This window comes from Oryzias latipes, chromosome 4 (genome assembly GCF_002234675.1).
Source record: "Oryzias latipes chromosome 4, ASM223467v1".
In the NCBI taxonomy this organism is placed as follows: Eukaryota; Metazoa; Chordata; class Actinopteri; order Beloniformes; family Adrianichthyidae; genus Oryzias; species Oryzias latipes.
The window spans coordinates 11,399,773-11,418,814 of NC_019862.2; the positions used below are offsets into that span (position 1 = coordinate 11,399,773).

Sequence of the window (19,042 nt, forward strand, 5' to 3'; positions counted from 1 at the left end):
GGATAGGTAGAAAAACCCCACCACACACACACATATGGGCACAAAAAGAAAAAAAAAAACACACAAACAAAATCTTAGGGCTTAGAGCTAAGAAGCTATCAACTAATTATCAAAAAGACAGAGAGGCGCTAATCAATTATTCACATGAACATTAGGCCGCTAATACACTCGCAGCCCAGGGAATGGCTTCTCCCAAAAGTAATCTTTCCTCTTTCACTCAAAGACGCAACAGACACACTTAAATGCAATAATGTCAAGACCTTAATACTTACACAAACACACACTTACAAATCTTTGGTAATAACATCCATACGTACACACACCTTACTCCTGCTGCTCCGGACTCCAACCTACAGACCTTTCTCTTTTATCAAACGCAGACAGAGAAAATGCCTGTTGTCCAAATGTTAAGTGAGTGCTACGGCTTTAGTCTACGAGGCTCCTGACTGGGGTTCTGATCATGAAAAATCCTATTGATCCATCAGCACTCCTTTACTGATTCCTCCGAGCACACAAAACAACATCACCTAGAGGTTCATCTATCAGGCAATCCGCAGGAGTTTAAACTTGGCTTTTGGATTTTTTTGCTTTGCAGTTTTTGAGCTACAATTTCTGACTTGGTGGTTTTAAGGTAGGGTGTGAAAAGTATAGATTTTTAAATGAATTGTAATATAGAGAAACATTAAATTGCATGCCGGGATCTGCAACCCTTGTGCTATCCTAGGCACTTTAACATTGGGAGTGGGGTCATCTAGACCCACAAGACAGTGCGCTGAACCTTTATTTTTTCAATGATTTGTGATCTTCACTGATGTCCATGGATTACATGAAGTCTTTCCACCTTTATGTCAATGTAAGGGTGGGGTCATCTAAGATAGCACAAGGGTTAAGATACTACAACAATTAGACCTGTTCAGGGTGCAGCCCAACACTAGCTGGGACAGGCTCCAGCAACCCCATAACCCAAAATAGAATTTAGTGTGACTCAGGAGGTGGATGGATCTATTACAACAACAAACATGAGTAAGAATTACTTTATATTTACATGGGGATTTTTGTTTTAACGAGTTTCAATCAAACCGCATGAATTTATGGACTGATTTTTTTTCTTTTTTGGAGTAGACTATAAGAACTGGTCAAAATTGCTGTCTATCTGTCTATCTGTTAAATTAAAAAGCATAGAAGAAACACAAGTGACAAACAAGACTGGAGGCTACAGCTTAGGGTTTAACATTTTGAATTATTCAGTGTAGATCCTTATCAGCTCCTTTTTTACGTCATACCCTGCCACCCAAACACGTATGTACTAGGGATACCACAATTCTCAGTTTAACACCGAACCGTATGCTGGACCATTGAATCGAATCATGGGGAAAGTGAATCGCTATATCCCTACAACAAACCACTGTTTACATTGACAGTATCAAACACACATGAGACAAACTTATGATTTATTGTTTTATTAAAAGTTACTTAGTATAAGCCAACCAAAAGGTTTTTTCACGTTGTTCCTGGCTTATTAGCAAATAAAAAAAGAGATTTTTCCTCAATTTTAAAGTTTTTTTTGTTGTTTTGCAATAGATCATAAATCCAACCAAAACAAAACAGACCAAAAAATTGAAGTTTGAACCAAATCATGGGGAAAGTGAATTGTTGCATCCCTGCTATGTACCCATAGACACAGATGTGCATTAAACCTTGACGCAAACCAGAAGACTGAAACTGCTTTAAAATGCAGAGACTGGCGCTGTGGTGTTTTCTGTCTGAGAGATGGGGAGACACAAATTCCCATTAGCATGTGACGCTCTTGGCTTGTTGTTCACTGTTATTGCCTTAAGGAGGGGGAGGCATAGAGGGGCTTGGGTGGTGATTTTTACAACAAACAGCAGTAAATCGATACCCAAATGTGGCCCAGATCAGAGATAACAGTTTTTGATGCGCACATTAAATATCTGTATTATATAATTGAGCACTTCCGTGTGATACATAAAGCACCCAACTGCGAGGCGGATCTAACTCACAGTGCTGCAGAACAGATGGATGCTTCTCCCTGAAGGGTATCTCCAGGCCTACTCTGACATGAGCTGCCATGAATGCATCTGGATTAAGGGAGGGATGCCTCTCCGTGGTACGTTGCTGCAGGCTTGGTAATGCTGCTGCACCTGATGGGAACTGCAGTGCAACATGTGGTGTTGTAAAGCTCTGGTCTGTGAACAAATGAAACTGTGGTTTGCCACCTGAAATCCTTGTCTATCTTGGTTTTCGTTCAGGATTGCTGGTTCATTTCTAGGATTTTAATGTGCCTGTCGACACCTTTTTCAACAAGTCTCATTTTGAAATTTTTGGTTTATTGCCCTTTAGTGTTTCGGCTTTCTTGAAAGTCCCACTTTATCCCCCTCTGAGAGGGTGCAATCCTAAAAGAATACAGGCCTGTCACAGCTAGTACCATGCCTTCATTCCACATGTATGGAATCGTTTACGTGTGGCTCCTGCCAGCATTGCAGTTATAGCATTTGTGGAGGAATTAAAAAATAGACTGACAGGCTTCGGGGGGAAGAAAAGAGAATGGTGTGCGAGTAGTAAAAGCTCCCAGTCGGGTGTAAAAGAAAGTTGAAAAAAAAAAGAGAGGAAAATTAAAACCAGCAAAAAAAAGACGCACAATAAGCAGAAATAGAGAACAGGTGTCTTTATCCCACTTTGTCCAAAGAGCCAAAGCCATTTTCTCAGCAGGGTTTCTGTTTGGCGTGCTGCCCCAATGAAATTTCTCGCCCGTCGTCACAATACAACCACGATGTCTAATGTTACCCGTATGTACTGAATACATCAGTCATCAGTGTGGTAGTTCAATCAGCCGCCTTACCAGTTGAATATAAATACCCCTCCACCCTTAAAGTGTAAAACTATCCGACTCTGCTCCACTACTGTCTTATCTATTGTCTCCTGGAACCCCTGACCCCACCCCATCACCTCAAAAAGCTTCCCCACTCCCTGACCAGAATAGACAAGCCGTAAATAAGCATCAGAAATAGACATCGGGAGACAACTGTTGACAGCCCGCTGACAAAAGCAGCAAACACTGCCGCAATCTCCATACAGGCTGAATTACATGCACATAATTAAGACCACACAATATGGGAACTTAAGAAACATGGGGCCACTGGTTGTGCTTGCCATATTTTCCTAAGAACAAAAAGCACATCAATGTTTTCTATGTGTGCATATATATATATATATATATATATATATATATATATATATATATATATATATATACCGTAATTTCCGGACTATAAGCCGCTACTTTTTTCCTGCGCTTACAGCCGTGCGGCTTATTCAGTGACGCGGCTAATTTATGGATTTATTTGGCGGCCGCCGTGTACGTATTTTCGGACACGGTGAATAGTTTGAATTCTCTAACACCAAACACAAGCCATTTGTTTTTTCAACACACCTCTAAGCAGCCAAACAGCATGGAGCTCACTTCAGGTCTTAGACACTTCAGTCATGGTTCCACAAAACGAAACACGCATGCCCGGCCGCATCCCAGAATCCTTTGGTGCCATTAGACCCAACGTGCACGTGATCGCCACTACAATATGATGCAGCTTTCAAGTTAAAAGCAATTAAAAGCAGCGTGAAAAAATCCACCATCACCAACGGGTTTGGAAAAGCCGGTCAGCTGCGTGACGGAGAGAACAGCGCATGTGGGAATAACATCAGCCTTTATTTTGTCGGGACACGACTGGAAACACAAATCGACGTGATCGTTTAACGGTTATTAAGGACTGAGCGGAGTTTTGCATTGAAACGCTCACAGCCTCCGTGTGAGCTGGAGACTGCGTGTCGTGTGAGCTGCGGGGCCGATGGCAGTCTGAAGGCTCCCCGTGTAACAACGCATCCGCCCCTCATACACAAACCGTACAGTATTAAGTCCGATTGCTCTGCACAGAAACGATTTGCTCCGTCCACCGGCGCAATGGGGACGAAGTGCTCCTTCTTGAAGCCGCCCTGGCCAGAGCTGTCGGAGTAGATAGGAAAGGGAGACAAGGAGCGCGCGGGAGCGCAGAGGCGTCCGCGGACCAACAGTGTTTGTTGTGGAAGGAAACTTCTGACCCACGCGCCGCGAGGAGGCGCTATCGCGCTGAGGCGCGCCCTTTTCAGTCGTCCCTGCTTTATTTTACTAGCGTGTTTTTTAACCAGCCCTGTTACTCCCATAACGCTGCCGCGACACAAGCGGAAGGAGAGCTGTTCCCGTTCACCCCTCCATGCACTGCTGCTACTTGCTCATTCTTAAACACGTACAACAGTGTGGCGAACCGGGCGTTGGCCCCGCCTTTAGCCCCTAAGACTCATGGGAAATGGGGGATCGCGGATGTAAATTTCCTCATCATAACTGAGGGATGTAATGTTGATTATATGGTTACTGTTTGTAATTTTATGTATGATACCTAGATTGTCAATAAGTAAAAAATAAAAATAAAATAAAAACCATAACTGAGGAACTTGTGAACAGAATAGAGGTGCATACTGTTTGGCAGATGCAGATATACTCACATAAACGAGCCTGAGGCAAAACTGACTCCACCCACTGTGTGCTAATAAATCACACTTGTTCTGTGAGTCAGGATGTGATCCGTCAGGATAACAATGTTGCCAAATCCATGCGGCTTTTACTCCGACGCGGCTTGTGTATGAATAAAATTAGTTAAACACGTGAAAATAGGTGGGTGCGGCTAGTAATCGGGTGCGCTTTGTAGTCCGGAATTTACGGTATATATAACCTTTTAGCCATCTGCTTCTTTCATTTAAATTACTGCAGACGAAAAAAAATCTATCTTATAGACAAGAAAGGAGACAATGACAAAATGGAGAATAACTTTACTGACATGTTTGCATAGTTTGTATGATTGACTTAGAGTTGAAGGTCAAAGATCAGCTTAAGGCTGCTGCAGCTTCACCTCAGACCTTCTGACCTTGTGGAGAAGCCAGAAATAATTTATCAGCAAAATACCTGTGCTTCTATGTTTAAGTTTGCTGCTTGACTGACAAATTGTTACCCTCAGGTCCTCAGGATTTTAGCAGATGCATTTATTTTTAATAGTTACTTGTTTTTTGTTTTTGTTTTTTACGTTAAAGTCCAAAGTAGAAATATTCAGAATAAAGATTAAATGTGGGCTTTCCATGATTATAAAACCCCACTGGAGGACCTGTATAGAGTGTGAAAGTTTTTACTTTGATAAAATCTTTCCAGTGTTAAGTTTTATTTATTTTTTCATTGTTAGCAGCTTCACTAACGTAATCAAGTTGCCATATTCACTTTGTTTACCCAATTTTGTTGTCTTATATTTGTTATATTTTCCCAATTCTTTTGCTTTCAAACCGCCTGTCTGTCTCCTGCCACTAATTTTACTGTCTGTTCCCAACTTGGGGAAGAGCAGCCATGTTACTTTGGGGGCCACAGAGGCTAACAGCACATCCTAGTCACCTGCATCACCGTCTTAACAAGCGGCATGACCTGCCAATAAAAAAGGCTTTTACCCTGATGATCTTCAAACAAGACTTAAACTCAACCTGCATTTTCTGCTGCAGAATGCCCAAAGTGCTTGGGAAATGCGAATCAGGCTGTGTTAAGTTGCTTGAAAATATGAAAAAATAAATAAAAAATTGAAAGGTGGTGGAGGTGATCTTTGCTTTCTTTTTGCAAAATAAATTGAACACAGAGGGCAATAAAGCACAGACAGAGAGGGTTTAACATGTTGGTGCAGGAACTTGGTTCAGTGTTGTCCCTGAGTTAAGATGTCCATGTGAACATGTTTGTCCATCTGTCTGTGTTCACACATATGCAAAGCTGCAGTTTGAAACTGTGGAGAAAAAAATGCAGTAAATATTCCTTAAGAGAGCACGGAGCACAAGCTAAAGGAAATGATGTTGAGGACAGTTGAGTCTATCATTGCTCAGAGCTCTGTAAACCTGTACTTCATGACAGCCTTTCATCCCTCATCAAAGCGTCAAGTAGATGAACAGACTCTGTGTATGTCCAAACCTTCCAGTCCCTCCCAATTGTCTCCTTAAAGCTGGATTTCCTCTGGGACGAGCGACCTTAAATCTTTTCTTTTAACAAGTTTCCTGTTCTTCCTTCCGGCCTCCTGCGATCCCGTGAGGTTTTACCTACTGTTACAGTTTTTAGAAGGGCTTCATTTCTCAGAGATCATCGAAGGATGAAAAAGTTTCTATTAAATCGGTCAGACACAAATGTACAGATTATGAAACCCATTTTCCGTAAAGCTTTGCACAATGTGCTTGTGATATATGATCATCGTATTAACTAACAGCAGGAAAGCACTTTCAGTGCCCTTCTGAGGAAACCTCAAGGAATTATTTCATGGAAACAGACCTGTAGCATCTCAGGTAAGTTTATTTGCTTATTTATATTTGACTTAGGTTTTGCCACAAGCTAAATCCAAAAATGTTCAGTTTCCTTGCAGGGGTACTGGTAAGAAAGGGGAAAAAAAATCAGGAGGGGCATTTTACAGTATTTCTGAATAAGAGAGAACAATGTTCTCCGCAATGGTCAATAATTCATAAATGAAAAGAGGCCTTTGTGAATCTCCACCACCCTTTCCCTCCCCATAAGTATCCCCTCAACTCCTGCTCTGACCCACTGCTACTGATCAAACAGATATTGTTACCTCTGAAATAGCAACTTAAAAAAACACACAGCCAGCCATGAGACCTGCCTACAGCAGGGGAGACTCACACAAGGGAGGAGAAGGTAAAAATAAGAAAGGACTATAGAAATACCCCCCCCCCCCAACCCGAAAAGATAAATGGATTTAAACACAAGAAACAGAATTTTGGTTGCGTTTTGATGAGGAGACAATGTTCAGTGTGTATTTTTGCATGTGTGTAAGGTGTTGTGGGGTGGAGCAGGTGGTGGGGGTGTGATCTATCACTGGACAAATGCTGGGCTGTGGGGGGTGGGGTGGGTTTGGAAGTGTGGTGTGAGGATAGTTTGTGGTAGCGGCTGGGGTGAGGTGGGGGGGGGGGGGTGTCAGGCAGAATGGTGCTGGTCTTCAAATGAAATAATATATCTTTGAAAGCCTACGCCCCGCGCCAGGCCCTGGGCCCATATATCAAGCCCAAGAGCGTCTGGTGGATCCGCTCCAGTCCCATTAACCTTCCACCTGTTCCCCCCTTGTACCCCCTACCTCGCCAACCTAGCGGTCCTTTTTTTCACCCTCCCCTGTTGTCCTTCACTATGCCTCCTTTCCTCCTCCCCCTACCCTTGGTTGTTGCAATCCCTTACTCATCCTTTCCTTTAAACTCCTCTTTCCTTATTTCACTCTTTCTATTCTTCTCTGTCTCTCAATTTTTCTCTTATTCTGTGTAGTGTCTGTTTTTTTCCTTTTTCTTCTTTAAAACACCCTGTTTTTGATCGCTAACTTCATCTGTATTTTTCCAGTTCTTTTTTCCCTTAGTTAATTTTTTTTCTCCCCTGATCTTTCAACTTCTGTCCATCTTTTTCTTCATCTTTCTTCAACTCACTGAAACTTTTCAATTTTAAAACTCAACCCATCTTTTACTTGATTTCCACTTCTTTCTTCTAATCCAGGGCTGCGGCTCATGATAACCTAACTAGCAGAATAATTCAAATGCAGTCAACCGGGAACACACACACACATCTTTGCCAACAGTTTGTCTGCCAACCTCACCTCGCTTACAGTTAGTCAGATCTGGGGTGTCAGAAGGAGCAGGGAGGGGGCACTGACCTCTGTAACAAGACTGACATTGATATCTGTGGTTTAAACCCGCTTAAGGCCGGGAAATATTGCCGGCGATAACAAAACAACAGTCGCTGTTTGACCTCGACTGTTGACGTGTTCAACATGAATCAGCTGATTCTGACATGGAGAAAAGCTGCTTTACATCGATATGAAACACATAAAAATGTTGCATAATGGCGCAAAGAATATAGACAGATAGACAGACAGACAGACAGACAGACAGACAGACAGACAGACAGACAGACAGACAGACAGACAGACAGACAGACAGACAGACAGACAGACAGACAGACAGACAGACAGACAGACAGACAGACAGACAGACAGACAGACAGACAGACAGACAGACAGACAGACAGATAGATAGATAGATATAATGACGTTAATTGTGTTACCGGTTTAAGAGTTACTGTAGTCAAAAGAATGTAAACACTAGAGCTAAAACTCTGGCGTTAAAGGGTTAAGAGTATGATGAGGTTGCTGTAGATCCTACATCACACCTAAACCGTCTTATTAATTACCACTTAGTTACCGAGTGTAAATAAAAAAAAATAAAAAACTGGCATCAAGAAACAAAGAGGTGCAATCAGCGGTCAACAAAAAGCAAGGACAGTGCCCTCACCCAGTCCAAAGAGACTTCTGGACACAAAATAAGCCTTTGTCTCTTCAATATTTAACACTTGTTTTTCATGATAAACAAAAAACAAATGTCTAAGTGTAAGGATAAATATGGTTTGTTTTTGTTTGTAAATATTGTTCAAAAGATCTAAATGCAGACATTTAGATGTTTAGCAACATTTAAAATGTGTCTAAAAAAACGAGAAAAACTTAAATTCAACTGTGACTAAACCAAAAGTTGAAAAAAAAAAAACGTTGGAATCTGACAGGAAACAGCTAAAAAAAACATGGATAACTGAAAAAAGGGGGCTGTGACAGTTGAACGCTAAAGCCTGGTGTGACTGAACGACACAAAAGTCATTAGAACATAATTAAACTCAACACAAAACATGACAATCAAACACAAACCAAGAAAAATAAAACACACCTATCAGTGCAGCGTTAAAGCCTTTGTTTTTTCATAGATTCAAGGAAACAACAGCAGTTTAGTTCCTGTATTAATGATCATTAGACATTTAAAAGTGGTTGTTTTTATGCATTCAATCCAAATAAAACTTGAATGTCAACATATGTCAGCATCTCCATTCACATACTGTATAAACAAGTGAGAGCAAATGAAGGATGAGCTGCTACAACGGTCCATCTTCACTCATCTTTGTCTTTCTTCATTCTTTTCTTTTTCTCTCTCCCCACTTTGCTCACTCTCCTCTCATCTCCGCTCTTTGATTCACCTCTGTTCTCTTCGCCTTTCCTTTCTTTCCCCCCAACCATCTGTTTATCCAATATGGCTGTCCCATCTCAGCTGGGAGCTTTCCCAGGGAGCCAAACTTCTAATACAGTTCCTCTTCAACATAATGACCCTCCGTTCTGTTTTTACCATTCTGCTACTTGCAGAGCAAAGCAAAAGGAGAAAAAAAACCTGAAGAACAAAAAAAAACCCAGTCTGAATCTCCCCCAATAAACTGTCCCTGGATGGCTAAACTGAGAAGTGAGGCTACATTTCAAAATGTCTTAGGCACTTTACTCTCAGCTTCGACTTTATCAGGTGGATGGGCTAAATATAGATATAAAGTTACACACCATTCAATGTTTGAAAAGTTTCAACTTTTTGACAAATAAATGAATTGTGTTTGAACCTGGAAATGACATCGAGACTTTCTCCAAGAATGACAGCAAATGCTTTAATCTTGCTATGTGATTTTTTTTTTTGCAACCATTGTCTTCACTTCTCTCGCCAACACTTTGGAAACCAGGTTTCCCCCTTGGAAGTTGGCAGACACACAATCCTCTGAGTTTACCATCTTTTTTTTGCAGAAATGCACGAGCAGCTTAAAGCTGTCATCTGAGATTTCATTGTTAATCAAACCTAAATGGATTTGAAAGATTTTATTTGTTAACAGTTTGGTGAAAACATGTTATTCCTGGCTGCCTTTTTTCTGTTAATAGCTGTTTTCTTTGTAAGTCAGACTTCATGGAACACAATGAACACTCAATGCTTAGAAAAATCGTGAAAAAAACATTTGTGAAGTAGGAAAAGAATCAAAAAATTTTAAATAGCATCGATGTGAACTTCAGCATTTTTAACACATCCGACAACTTGAAAGTCTTTATCGATTTAATGCTTGACTTATGGACAAAATGCCTTTGTTGCCCCAACATTACACTGTCTTTTTATAAAGGACCCACTCCAAATCAAAATTAAAAAATCTGTTGTTTTCTAGGACATAGTTTCTGAAGAGCAGCAGTAGTCTATCAGAAATCAGTCTTGCTGATTGGAGTGGGTCTTTAAAGACCCACTTTATTCACAATTGTGTTTTTGGTGTTTTTAACATGTCTTGTAGCATTTTTATTATGATCGCAGACATAAAATAACTTAAGATTACAACTGCGTTTCTGAGTGTTTCTCTATTCAAATTGGGATGGATCAGGAGCAAATAAAAACCTGCCATTTGAAAAAGCTGTCAGTTGTGACGGAGCAATGGAAATCAGCGGGCCAGAGCCTCACTGCTCTTGCTTTTAGTTTTAAAATTGGAAAAGGTTTTATGTAAAGTCACATTGGTTAGAGAAATGCTATGCAAATAAAATTTGATTTGATTTGCTTTAATTGCACTGGTAATGTTAGGTTGGGGTAGTGAGGGCTGTAAGCTAGCAAGAGAGACTGTAAATAAAGGGATGATGGGACATCAACAGAGGGTTACTTCCACGCCAACAACTCAGAGGCAAATGTCTGATGAACTTCTGGTGCTCTGAAGAAACTATGTCTTAAAATACGACATAGGTTTTAGATTTTGCCTGCATGATCATAATTCGAAGACCACTGGGAACAATTTTACAGTAGATAAAAATATAGTTGGAGTGGAACTTTAAAGGCTGTAGAGAGGAAAGAGGGTGTAGTTGCTTTGGTGAAAAGGGAGTACAGTAAGGAAGGTAAGACATAAACATATGAATCATCAATAGTCCCCGATTGCACTGCTAAATTCTCCCTTCCATTGTGTTTGTGGTGGGAGTCAGACTGGCCATCCCTGTGCCGAAACAATGGGGGACAGAGTAGCCTGGAGCCGGCCTTTAAAATGAGTCACTAGTACACACGCATACGCACACAAACATCGTAAAATCATGCAGATCCAAACAGGAACATTGGGAGAATTGTTGTTCAGCCAGTCCTCATCTCTTTACTATTTTATACTACAAACGGCAAAGCCAATATACAATACAAAATCTGTTATTTGTTACAAATGTACCTTCTTGTTTCAATTGTGTAATGTTTTCTTTTTTACTGCCCTTTCCTTTGCAATATATAAAATTTGTATTATCATCAACTTTCAGTTACAGAAAATATTTTTTGACCCGTGCAATAAAAGGAATAAAAGATAAAAATCAACAACTAAGGGTTCAAATGCATTACAATTTGTCATGATGTCATGTGCATGCTGCGCTACAAAACCAAAGCGTTCTCCAGCCACATGTTATTTTAACTCACACGATTTCTGTTGTGACACGTCTGCACAAGTGTGCCGAAGTTTTCCCATGAGAGCGGAACAACAGCCCATCTCTCTCTTTCTGCTTTCGTCTGCTTCTGCTTTCAGTGGGGAAAATATCTTCCTTTTTCAGAATGGAATCTGAAGCAGTTGGCCTTTTAATGTCTATTTCCTTTTTTTTATTCTTAAATTTTGAAGATTATCCAAATAAGCTGGATCCATCTTTAATTTATCAATTTAATTTACTAAAAACACAACATTTCAGGAAAATGTCAAAAAAAAAACTGACTAAAACAATACAAAATAAACATATAAGCATATGTATCTACTTTTACTCTATTTAGTTGCACAGACTAGAGTAAAAACAGCCCAGCATTTGTTTTTGGACATGCTTAGTATTAACAAAGTGAGCAGGAGGACAAACGGTACACTAAAATGTGACAAAGACATGATTTCTCCCTTTCAAAAACGCTTAAAAATATGGGGACCATTAAAGAAATGAGACTCTTTGGTCTCAAAATTTAATATATTTAAGAATCACGAACTGAACCTAAAAAAAGTGGGCTAAATATGTTTCAAAATAAAATCATTTCCAGTTCTATAAAACACAGTAATGACCCAGAAACCCAAACCTTTTAATCAGAACAAAACCAGCCATCTGCAGAATGTACTTTTTTTTTTTATTATGACATAAAGAACAGCCATCAAACTTCAAACTGTGCTGAACGCTCCTGCATTTTTTCTCGAGGAAATTATGGAAGGTAGTTATGTGAGATTGAGCCAAATCTCAGGGTTTAATCCAAAAAAGCTAACCAGTTTATTGAACTTTTAAAAAAAGCTATAAAATCATTAATTTGCAAATAAAAAAAGACACATAAGGCTTAAAGATTTGTTTAAATGATTGCAAGACACAGGACAAAAACCAGAGTTCAAACACACATAACCACACGGTCAAACATGCACCTGTCTACAGCTCACTTGAAATTGCCAAAACAACGCCTGCCAAAACTTTCCATCATCACATCTATGATTTAAAAAGCAGCAGTACGCCCAACCTGCCAGGGCATTACTGTCGACGTGTTGAAACCAATCAAAACTGAGGTATAAAAAGCTAACCCTGAATTCTAAAGTTCGAGTTGCAAGATATAAGCGTCCCTCATGTTATGCCTTATTCCCAAAAGCAAAGAAAGAAACTGTTTTTTTTTTTTGGACATACTTTCTGCAGAGCAGCAGGATTTCATTCGAAAATTGGCACGGAGTGAGCTGTCCCTGACTTCTAATCATCCCTTGCCCTACCAGTGCAACAAAAATGGCGAGCAATATCTGAGCTATCCAGCCGTACAGTTTTGAGCCAGAAGCGAGCTCAGAGGAGGAATACGAAGACGTTCATGGATCTATTTGTCTGCATTTGGATGCATCGGCATGGAGCAGAGCAGGGAGCTTGTGGCATGCTGACTCTAGCACCTACGCCACTGCCAGAGGCTTTTTCCAACATCTTTTTGTCTGCTCCTGATTCACAACGATTTGAATAAATTATTACTCAGAAATCAAATTTTATGCTTAATTTTCTCTCTGTATATAGATTACGAGAAAAATGCCACAAGAAGAAACACCAAAAATTCAATTTTCATTTTCTCCCTCCAAGTCTAAATTTTGCTCAGCAGTCCTCAGAATGGCTCCTGATGTAAAACTAGTGAGAACAGAGATCTGACAAGTGTGTGGGAAAATCTGCCAGAGACACAGCTAGCGCACTATTTATCCAAACCCCTTGTGCTTTAGATGACGCTTTAAAAACAGAGAAACTGGGGTGAGCTTAATTATCTCCCTCACAAGTGAAACACAGTCCTCGCTTTCAGAAAAAGAAACATGGGCTTTGTAATACAGCCCGCTTGCCTCTGCACTAAGCCCAGTTCATTGTGAAGCTTTTGTGACAGGCACTTGGTTCAATTACTATTAATATGGATAGTCATTAGACAAACATAATGACAGCTCATTCAGCAGCAAATCAGGGTGTGACCAACACTAGTAGCTGAGATAATTAAATTAGGAGACAGGAGCGAGGACTGGAGAGCTTTCAATGGAGCAGAAATTATCACTCAAAGTTAATGGGCAAGCCACACACAATTATTAGCTCTGGACACACCTTCAATGAGCCTTTGTGCATATGCGTACGTACATACATACTCATTAATGTCAGTAGGCGATACAATGTGTGCAAAATGTCATCAAGTGTTTTTCAAGTACCTTCATCTCTGTTGAAATGGGCAACGTTTTTTTAGTACGTATATTAGCATTTATTTTTCTCCTCTTTGAAAATAAAATTGTATTAAAAGTGTGGGGTAATAAATATGCAGTTGAGCCTTTTGGTGAAACAAGGTGTAAAACAAGCCGAAAAAAGAATTCAGACAAGGGAAAGGAAACAGGTGAGCACTCACTAATCAAATGTTTTTTGTGGCGCTCTAAACATTAACCTCCATTTAGAGGAAATGAAGCTTCATGTTCACAAAACACACAAGAAAGTCTCCCTTGAGCTCTGCTGGGATGAATAGGAGGGTGAACCCTGGTATTTTACTTGTGGGGCACAATTTTAATTTTATTTATGTTTTGTTTGGCATTAGGACAAATAGGAGGAACACAGACACTCAAACGGTCTAATACTAGTGAAGATGTCAACAAATGATGTTTTTGTACATTTTGAAGTGCTGAAATTGGAGTGAGATTTAGAACTGATGCAAAATAAGAAGTGGTTGATTGAAAGAGGCGCTAAGGTAGTGGTTTGAAATTTAATCAAGGTGCTGTTCTAATCAATGGCATTGCAGCTAAAACTACTCCCTGACAGAGGATGTATCTCTAACAGCACAACAGTAAATAATAAAGACGATTTCAATCTACAGAAAAAAATTAATAAAAAGTGACTGAAACAGACAACTTACCTTGAGTTCACGGAAGAATATGCTGCTGCGCGCCCATTCTACAATGGAGAAGAGTGTTTGATCGGCCATCTTGCACATCAGGCCAAACGTGTTGAGCTTCTCGTGTTTGCCTCGGCTGGCCTGCTCCTGCTGTAGATACGCCAGGATCTTTGCCTGGACCTGCGGCTCGTCCGGCTCGCACTTTAGCAGCTCTACAATCAGATGTGGAAAGCTGGGTGGAGAACCTGACTGGTAGGCGTCAACATAAGCATAGCCCATGATGGACTCTGGGGAGCTGGTGTACGGGTCTGGATACTCTGACTTGATGGTGCGCGTGCTCTGAAAGTGTCCGTAGGCCGCCTGATAACCTTGCAGGCTGCCAGCGTGCGGCGGCATTGCCATGCTGACCGGTGAAGTGACAAACGGGCTACGGTCGTAGTCTGTTGGGGGAAGGGCGGTGGCATGATGGTGATGGTGGTGGTGACTGCTGTGGTGGCCGGAATGGTGGGTCAGTGGGAGGCCCTTGGAGGCTGCAGAGTGGATGTTCTGAATGGCCGAGGAGATGGTGAGGTCAGTGGGCACGGCCTGCATCACCTGGCTCATGGCCTCGATCTTTAGGCCGTTTGCTCGGATCAGCGCCTTCTTCTGCTGCTTGAGGGCACGGTCACGTTTGTACATGGGGCCAAACTTGTTGCGACCGCCACGCATGCGATCTGCCCGCACAGCTGACAAGGGGACAAATGAGAAAGCAGAAAAGAAATATTATTTTTAAATATATTCAACTAGTTACAAAAGCATCACTTATATATTTTAATTTTGTCCGGGCTCTACACTTTTGGATTTCTTCAAATCTGCATAGTTGAGAGATTTTTGTCTCATTAAGGGCTAGGATTTAGAACGAAGGAATATTATTAATAAAATGAGTTGTAATCATTTTGCTCCAAACTCTTGAAGGTAGAAAAACTTGATTTAAGGCTAAAAATAACTCAAACTGCACTGTAATTTTTGGTTACATTTTAACAATGATACTTTAAAGTTCAAGAAATGTTGAAACAATTTATTTTGGGAACAAAACTTAGATGAACGTTAGAAGAGTAAGTGCCAGTTTTAAATTTTATGAGAATTAATAAGGATGGGCCAACTTGTCCTAAGATTGTATTCTCGTCATGTTTAGATTTAGTTTTAAAATCAGTTATTTTAATTAATTACACTAATTTTTGTCGCTATAGTCAAAATGAACTACAATTAGACAAAGAAAAACTCAAAAAACACAAACCATTTGCTTAGAACTGGCAAAAAATACTTATTATGGGGCTGGATAAATATAATTTTGAGTCAATCTGTCAAACTGTTAGCTTTTTTAGCTTATTTTTCCCTTTTTAAATACTTGATTTTTATATCTTATGAGATTTCTTGCTCAGTAAAAGTGACATGGTGCATGGACAGAGGATTTTACTACCTCCTAGTGATTTTCTTCTTTTTTTTAACTAGTGATTTTCTTCTTAAGATTAGTGATCTTGTTCCTATTTTAGGGATAACTCTTTTTGCAGGGAATGTGTGCGTGGTGTATTGGAAGTGAAACCTATGGATATGTAACTTGTGTATAGGGTAAAGGTTTTCCCGTAACGATTCCACTTGACATTTATCGCTGACTCTTAAGCCCACACACAACAACCGATAGCAGTGTTACTCATTGACCATAGACCCGAACCCTCTGATTTGCTGCAGTAGACGCTCCCTGCACAGCCAGCAAACTGCACTTAGAAGTTACTCGCTGATAAAAACTCAAAAGATGTGTATTTCTCCTTTTCAAATCACACGTTCTATCTGATCATACGCTTTGCTTCAGGCTTTTATGATGTCATTGTCAATTAGTGCAAACTAAATTTTTTTGCAACAACTAAAGATTGACAATAATCCAATTGGGGTTCTTTTCTCTGCTTTAACAAACATGCTCATGATGACCCCCCGCCGCCCCCCCTCAGAGCAATATCCTGTGGTGAAGATCACAAAGAGTGTGTGGTGTGGGTATTTCTAATGAACGAGCCGGGCACACAGTGGACTGCAATAAGGGCCATGTGTGATCTACCCGACTGCTGCCATGGGGAAGCTGTCTCTCAGTTGGGGGCAGCTGGTTTTAATTATTCATACTTAATTACCTCTTACTCTGACGAGGCTCACAGAGCCCAGCATGCAAAAAGCGAACGGACGTCTGGGACTTCATGCAGTAGGAAAATAAAAAAAATACACTAATACCGATAGTCTAGAAAATCAGAGAAAGATAATACAGCGAATTTGATAAGGCCTTACATCGTCTGAAGCAACACTTTCACAAAACTAAATATGCTAATTTATGCACATACATTTGACCTGTTCAAGCACGCTGAACAGTCAGACAGCAGCAAGTCATTTTGACTCCACTCCAAACAGTGATGTCTTGACGGATGAATGAAAGAACAGAGGAGAAAAACTGGAGGGGGGTGTTGGGCGGGAGAAGGTGTGGTGATGAATATAAGTTCGGAGGCAACGACACGTATTCACCCACACAAAGACATATATGCGCAAGGTTACCCACACCCACGGATGCATGCCATGCTGCCTTGGGAGGGATTTTAATGACCTTCGTCACAAAAATGTGCCTGTCACTGATCTGAACAAGTACAGCCGAGAGGGCAGATTGCACACGCTGTCTTGCACATACGTGCCTGTGTGCAAGCACACACACATCTTCGCCCTGGCTGTCTCTCACACAAATAAAAACACAAAAATGCTAAATTGGAAAAAAGATCACACACCTACTTCAGAGAGATGGGAGCGTGCCAGACGCTCCGCCACCTTGAGGAGCCCCCACAGTTTAAACGGAGCGCAACTCAAACTCACACAACTATTTCCCCATATGTTTCAAAATGTCCAAATAGTGACTACGATTTCAGGCTCAGAAACCTTCATCCCAAAACTGACCATAAATTGCAAAATAAATCAAAAATACTTTAAAAAAACAAGACTAAAAAAGTGAATCAGGAGCTCTTTCTCACATATTTATTATTTATTATTGTAGAAAAAACTTTAACTATTAATGATTCTCTATAACAGAGTTATTAATGAGCTAAGAAACTAAAAGTTGACCCTTCTGGGAAAACAAAATTAAGCCCAGACTGCCTTTTTTGCCTGATTCAGACCCAGAGACCAACAGCACATCATGAATTCTAGAACTGAAGGGTTTAGGTCTCTCACACACATATGTGTTTTAATTAAACAAGGTGATTTGCATTCATCTAACCAAGATTAATAAGAAGGGGGGGGGGTTCCTTTGTCTGTGTAATGGGTGACGGGAACCTCAACTTATGATAAAACAGTCCATGTAATCGTATGATCTTGCATGGTTGAAAAAAACAAAAATGCCTTGTTTTGAAAGGTTTTAAAACTTTGTGCAAAAAAATGTGATTTATAGTGTTGATACAGTATTTGTATTTTGGTAGCTGGGCATTTTAATTGGCTAAAAATTGGGAAATTCACGTACAGACATTCCTTCTTTTTTTACCGGAACAATGTTATGCAAAGGTGGATACATTTATGCTAGGAGAAGTAAAAACTAGAACAAAGAGAGGCAAAAACAAATATGAAAGTGGACAACTAGCTAAAAACATTAAAATAATAGTGAAAAAAATGAAATGATAAAAACATGGTTTTCTTTTATAAATAAAAAGTTAAAATAAAAATACTTGAAAATAATCTGTGTTGTAGTTTCGTCAGTTCTGGGACTAAAGCAAGACTGAGTGGCTGGGACTATTTAAAATTATGTTTGAGACAAAACTTCACATGAATGAACAACCTAAAAAAAACAAAGCTTGATTCAACCATCCATTTGCTCTTCCTCCAAAATGTTCAGAACCTTCTGTTCAGATCAAACGTGTACAATCCCAAATATGCCCACGTTGCATTTATTTTCTTTCTATGGCACACAGCTTTCCTACGCACACCTGTGCATATTCACAAACACACCTGAACACACATACAGCCTTCTGTGCTTATATCCTCTGATTTATGATCGTTTAATATACAGGAATATTAAACGTGCGCATGTGAAGATCCCTGTCGCCTGCCGGCATATTAATGGGTCCCACAGGGTCTTGCTGACACCCTGTTTGTCATGTCAGGGCCCTGGCCCCTGCTCCGGATGCGCCCTATCCACTGCTCACACATGAATACCTATGATACCTATGCATATGTAATGGGACAGGTCCGTGGTTTCCACTGTGGGTACTGGGAGGCTGATGGAAGACAAATCAGAGCAAGAAAGATGGAGACAGGGAGGAAATAAAAAGCGGAAAGAGAGGGGGAGTGCTGCTGAGGGGAATGAACAAGCCTCAGCTGCCGGTGCTAATTTCAGTTAAACGACTCTTCAGAGGTTCTGCATGTGTAGTAATCAATCAATACAACATTTGATGGGGGATTAACTACATGCATGAGAATGCATAAAAAAGGAACACTTGCTGAAGAAGGATAACAGCGTGTTTAAAAGCAAGCAACTAAACAACTAAAAAATGATGCCTGATTTTAGAGGGGGAAGAATGGATCATGTTACTTTTTTTTATAAGATAAAACAAAACTACATCCTGTTTCAATTTAAAAAAGACTCAATCTGCATTTTTGACCCCCTTTATTTTGTCTTTTTGTATTTTTCTGTAACGATAATGTGTAACTCCTACTTCCTCTGACGATACTCCGCAGAATTGAAATGTGTTCAAAC

The 19,042-nt window shown here is 40.2% G+C and overlaps 1 protein-coding gene across 1 annotated transcript in view; it reads right to left on the minus strand.

The window, feature by feature from the left end:
- Positions 1-19,042, minus strand: part of nr5a2 (nuclear receptor subfamily 5 group A member 2) — a gene marked incomplete at its 5' end in the record, with an annotated part of 66,564 nt that overhangs the window by 38,228 nt on the left and 9,294 nt on the right. The window contains 1 exon segment of the mRNA NM_001104828.1: positions 14,314-15,017. Coding sequence (NP_001098298.1) covers positions 14,314-15,017 — 704 coding nt within the window.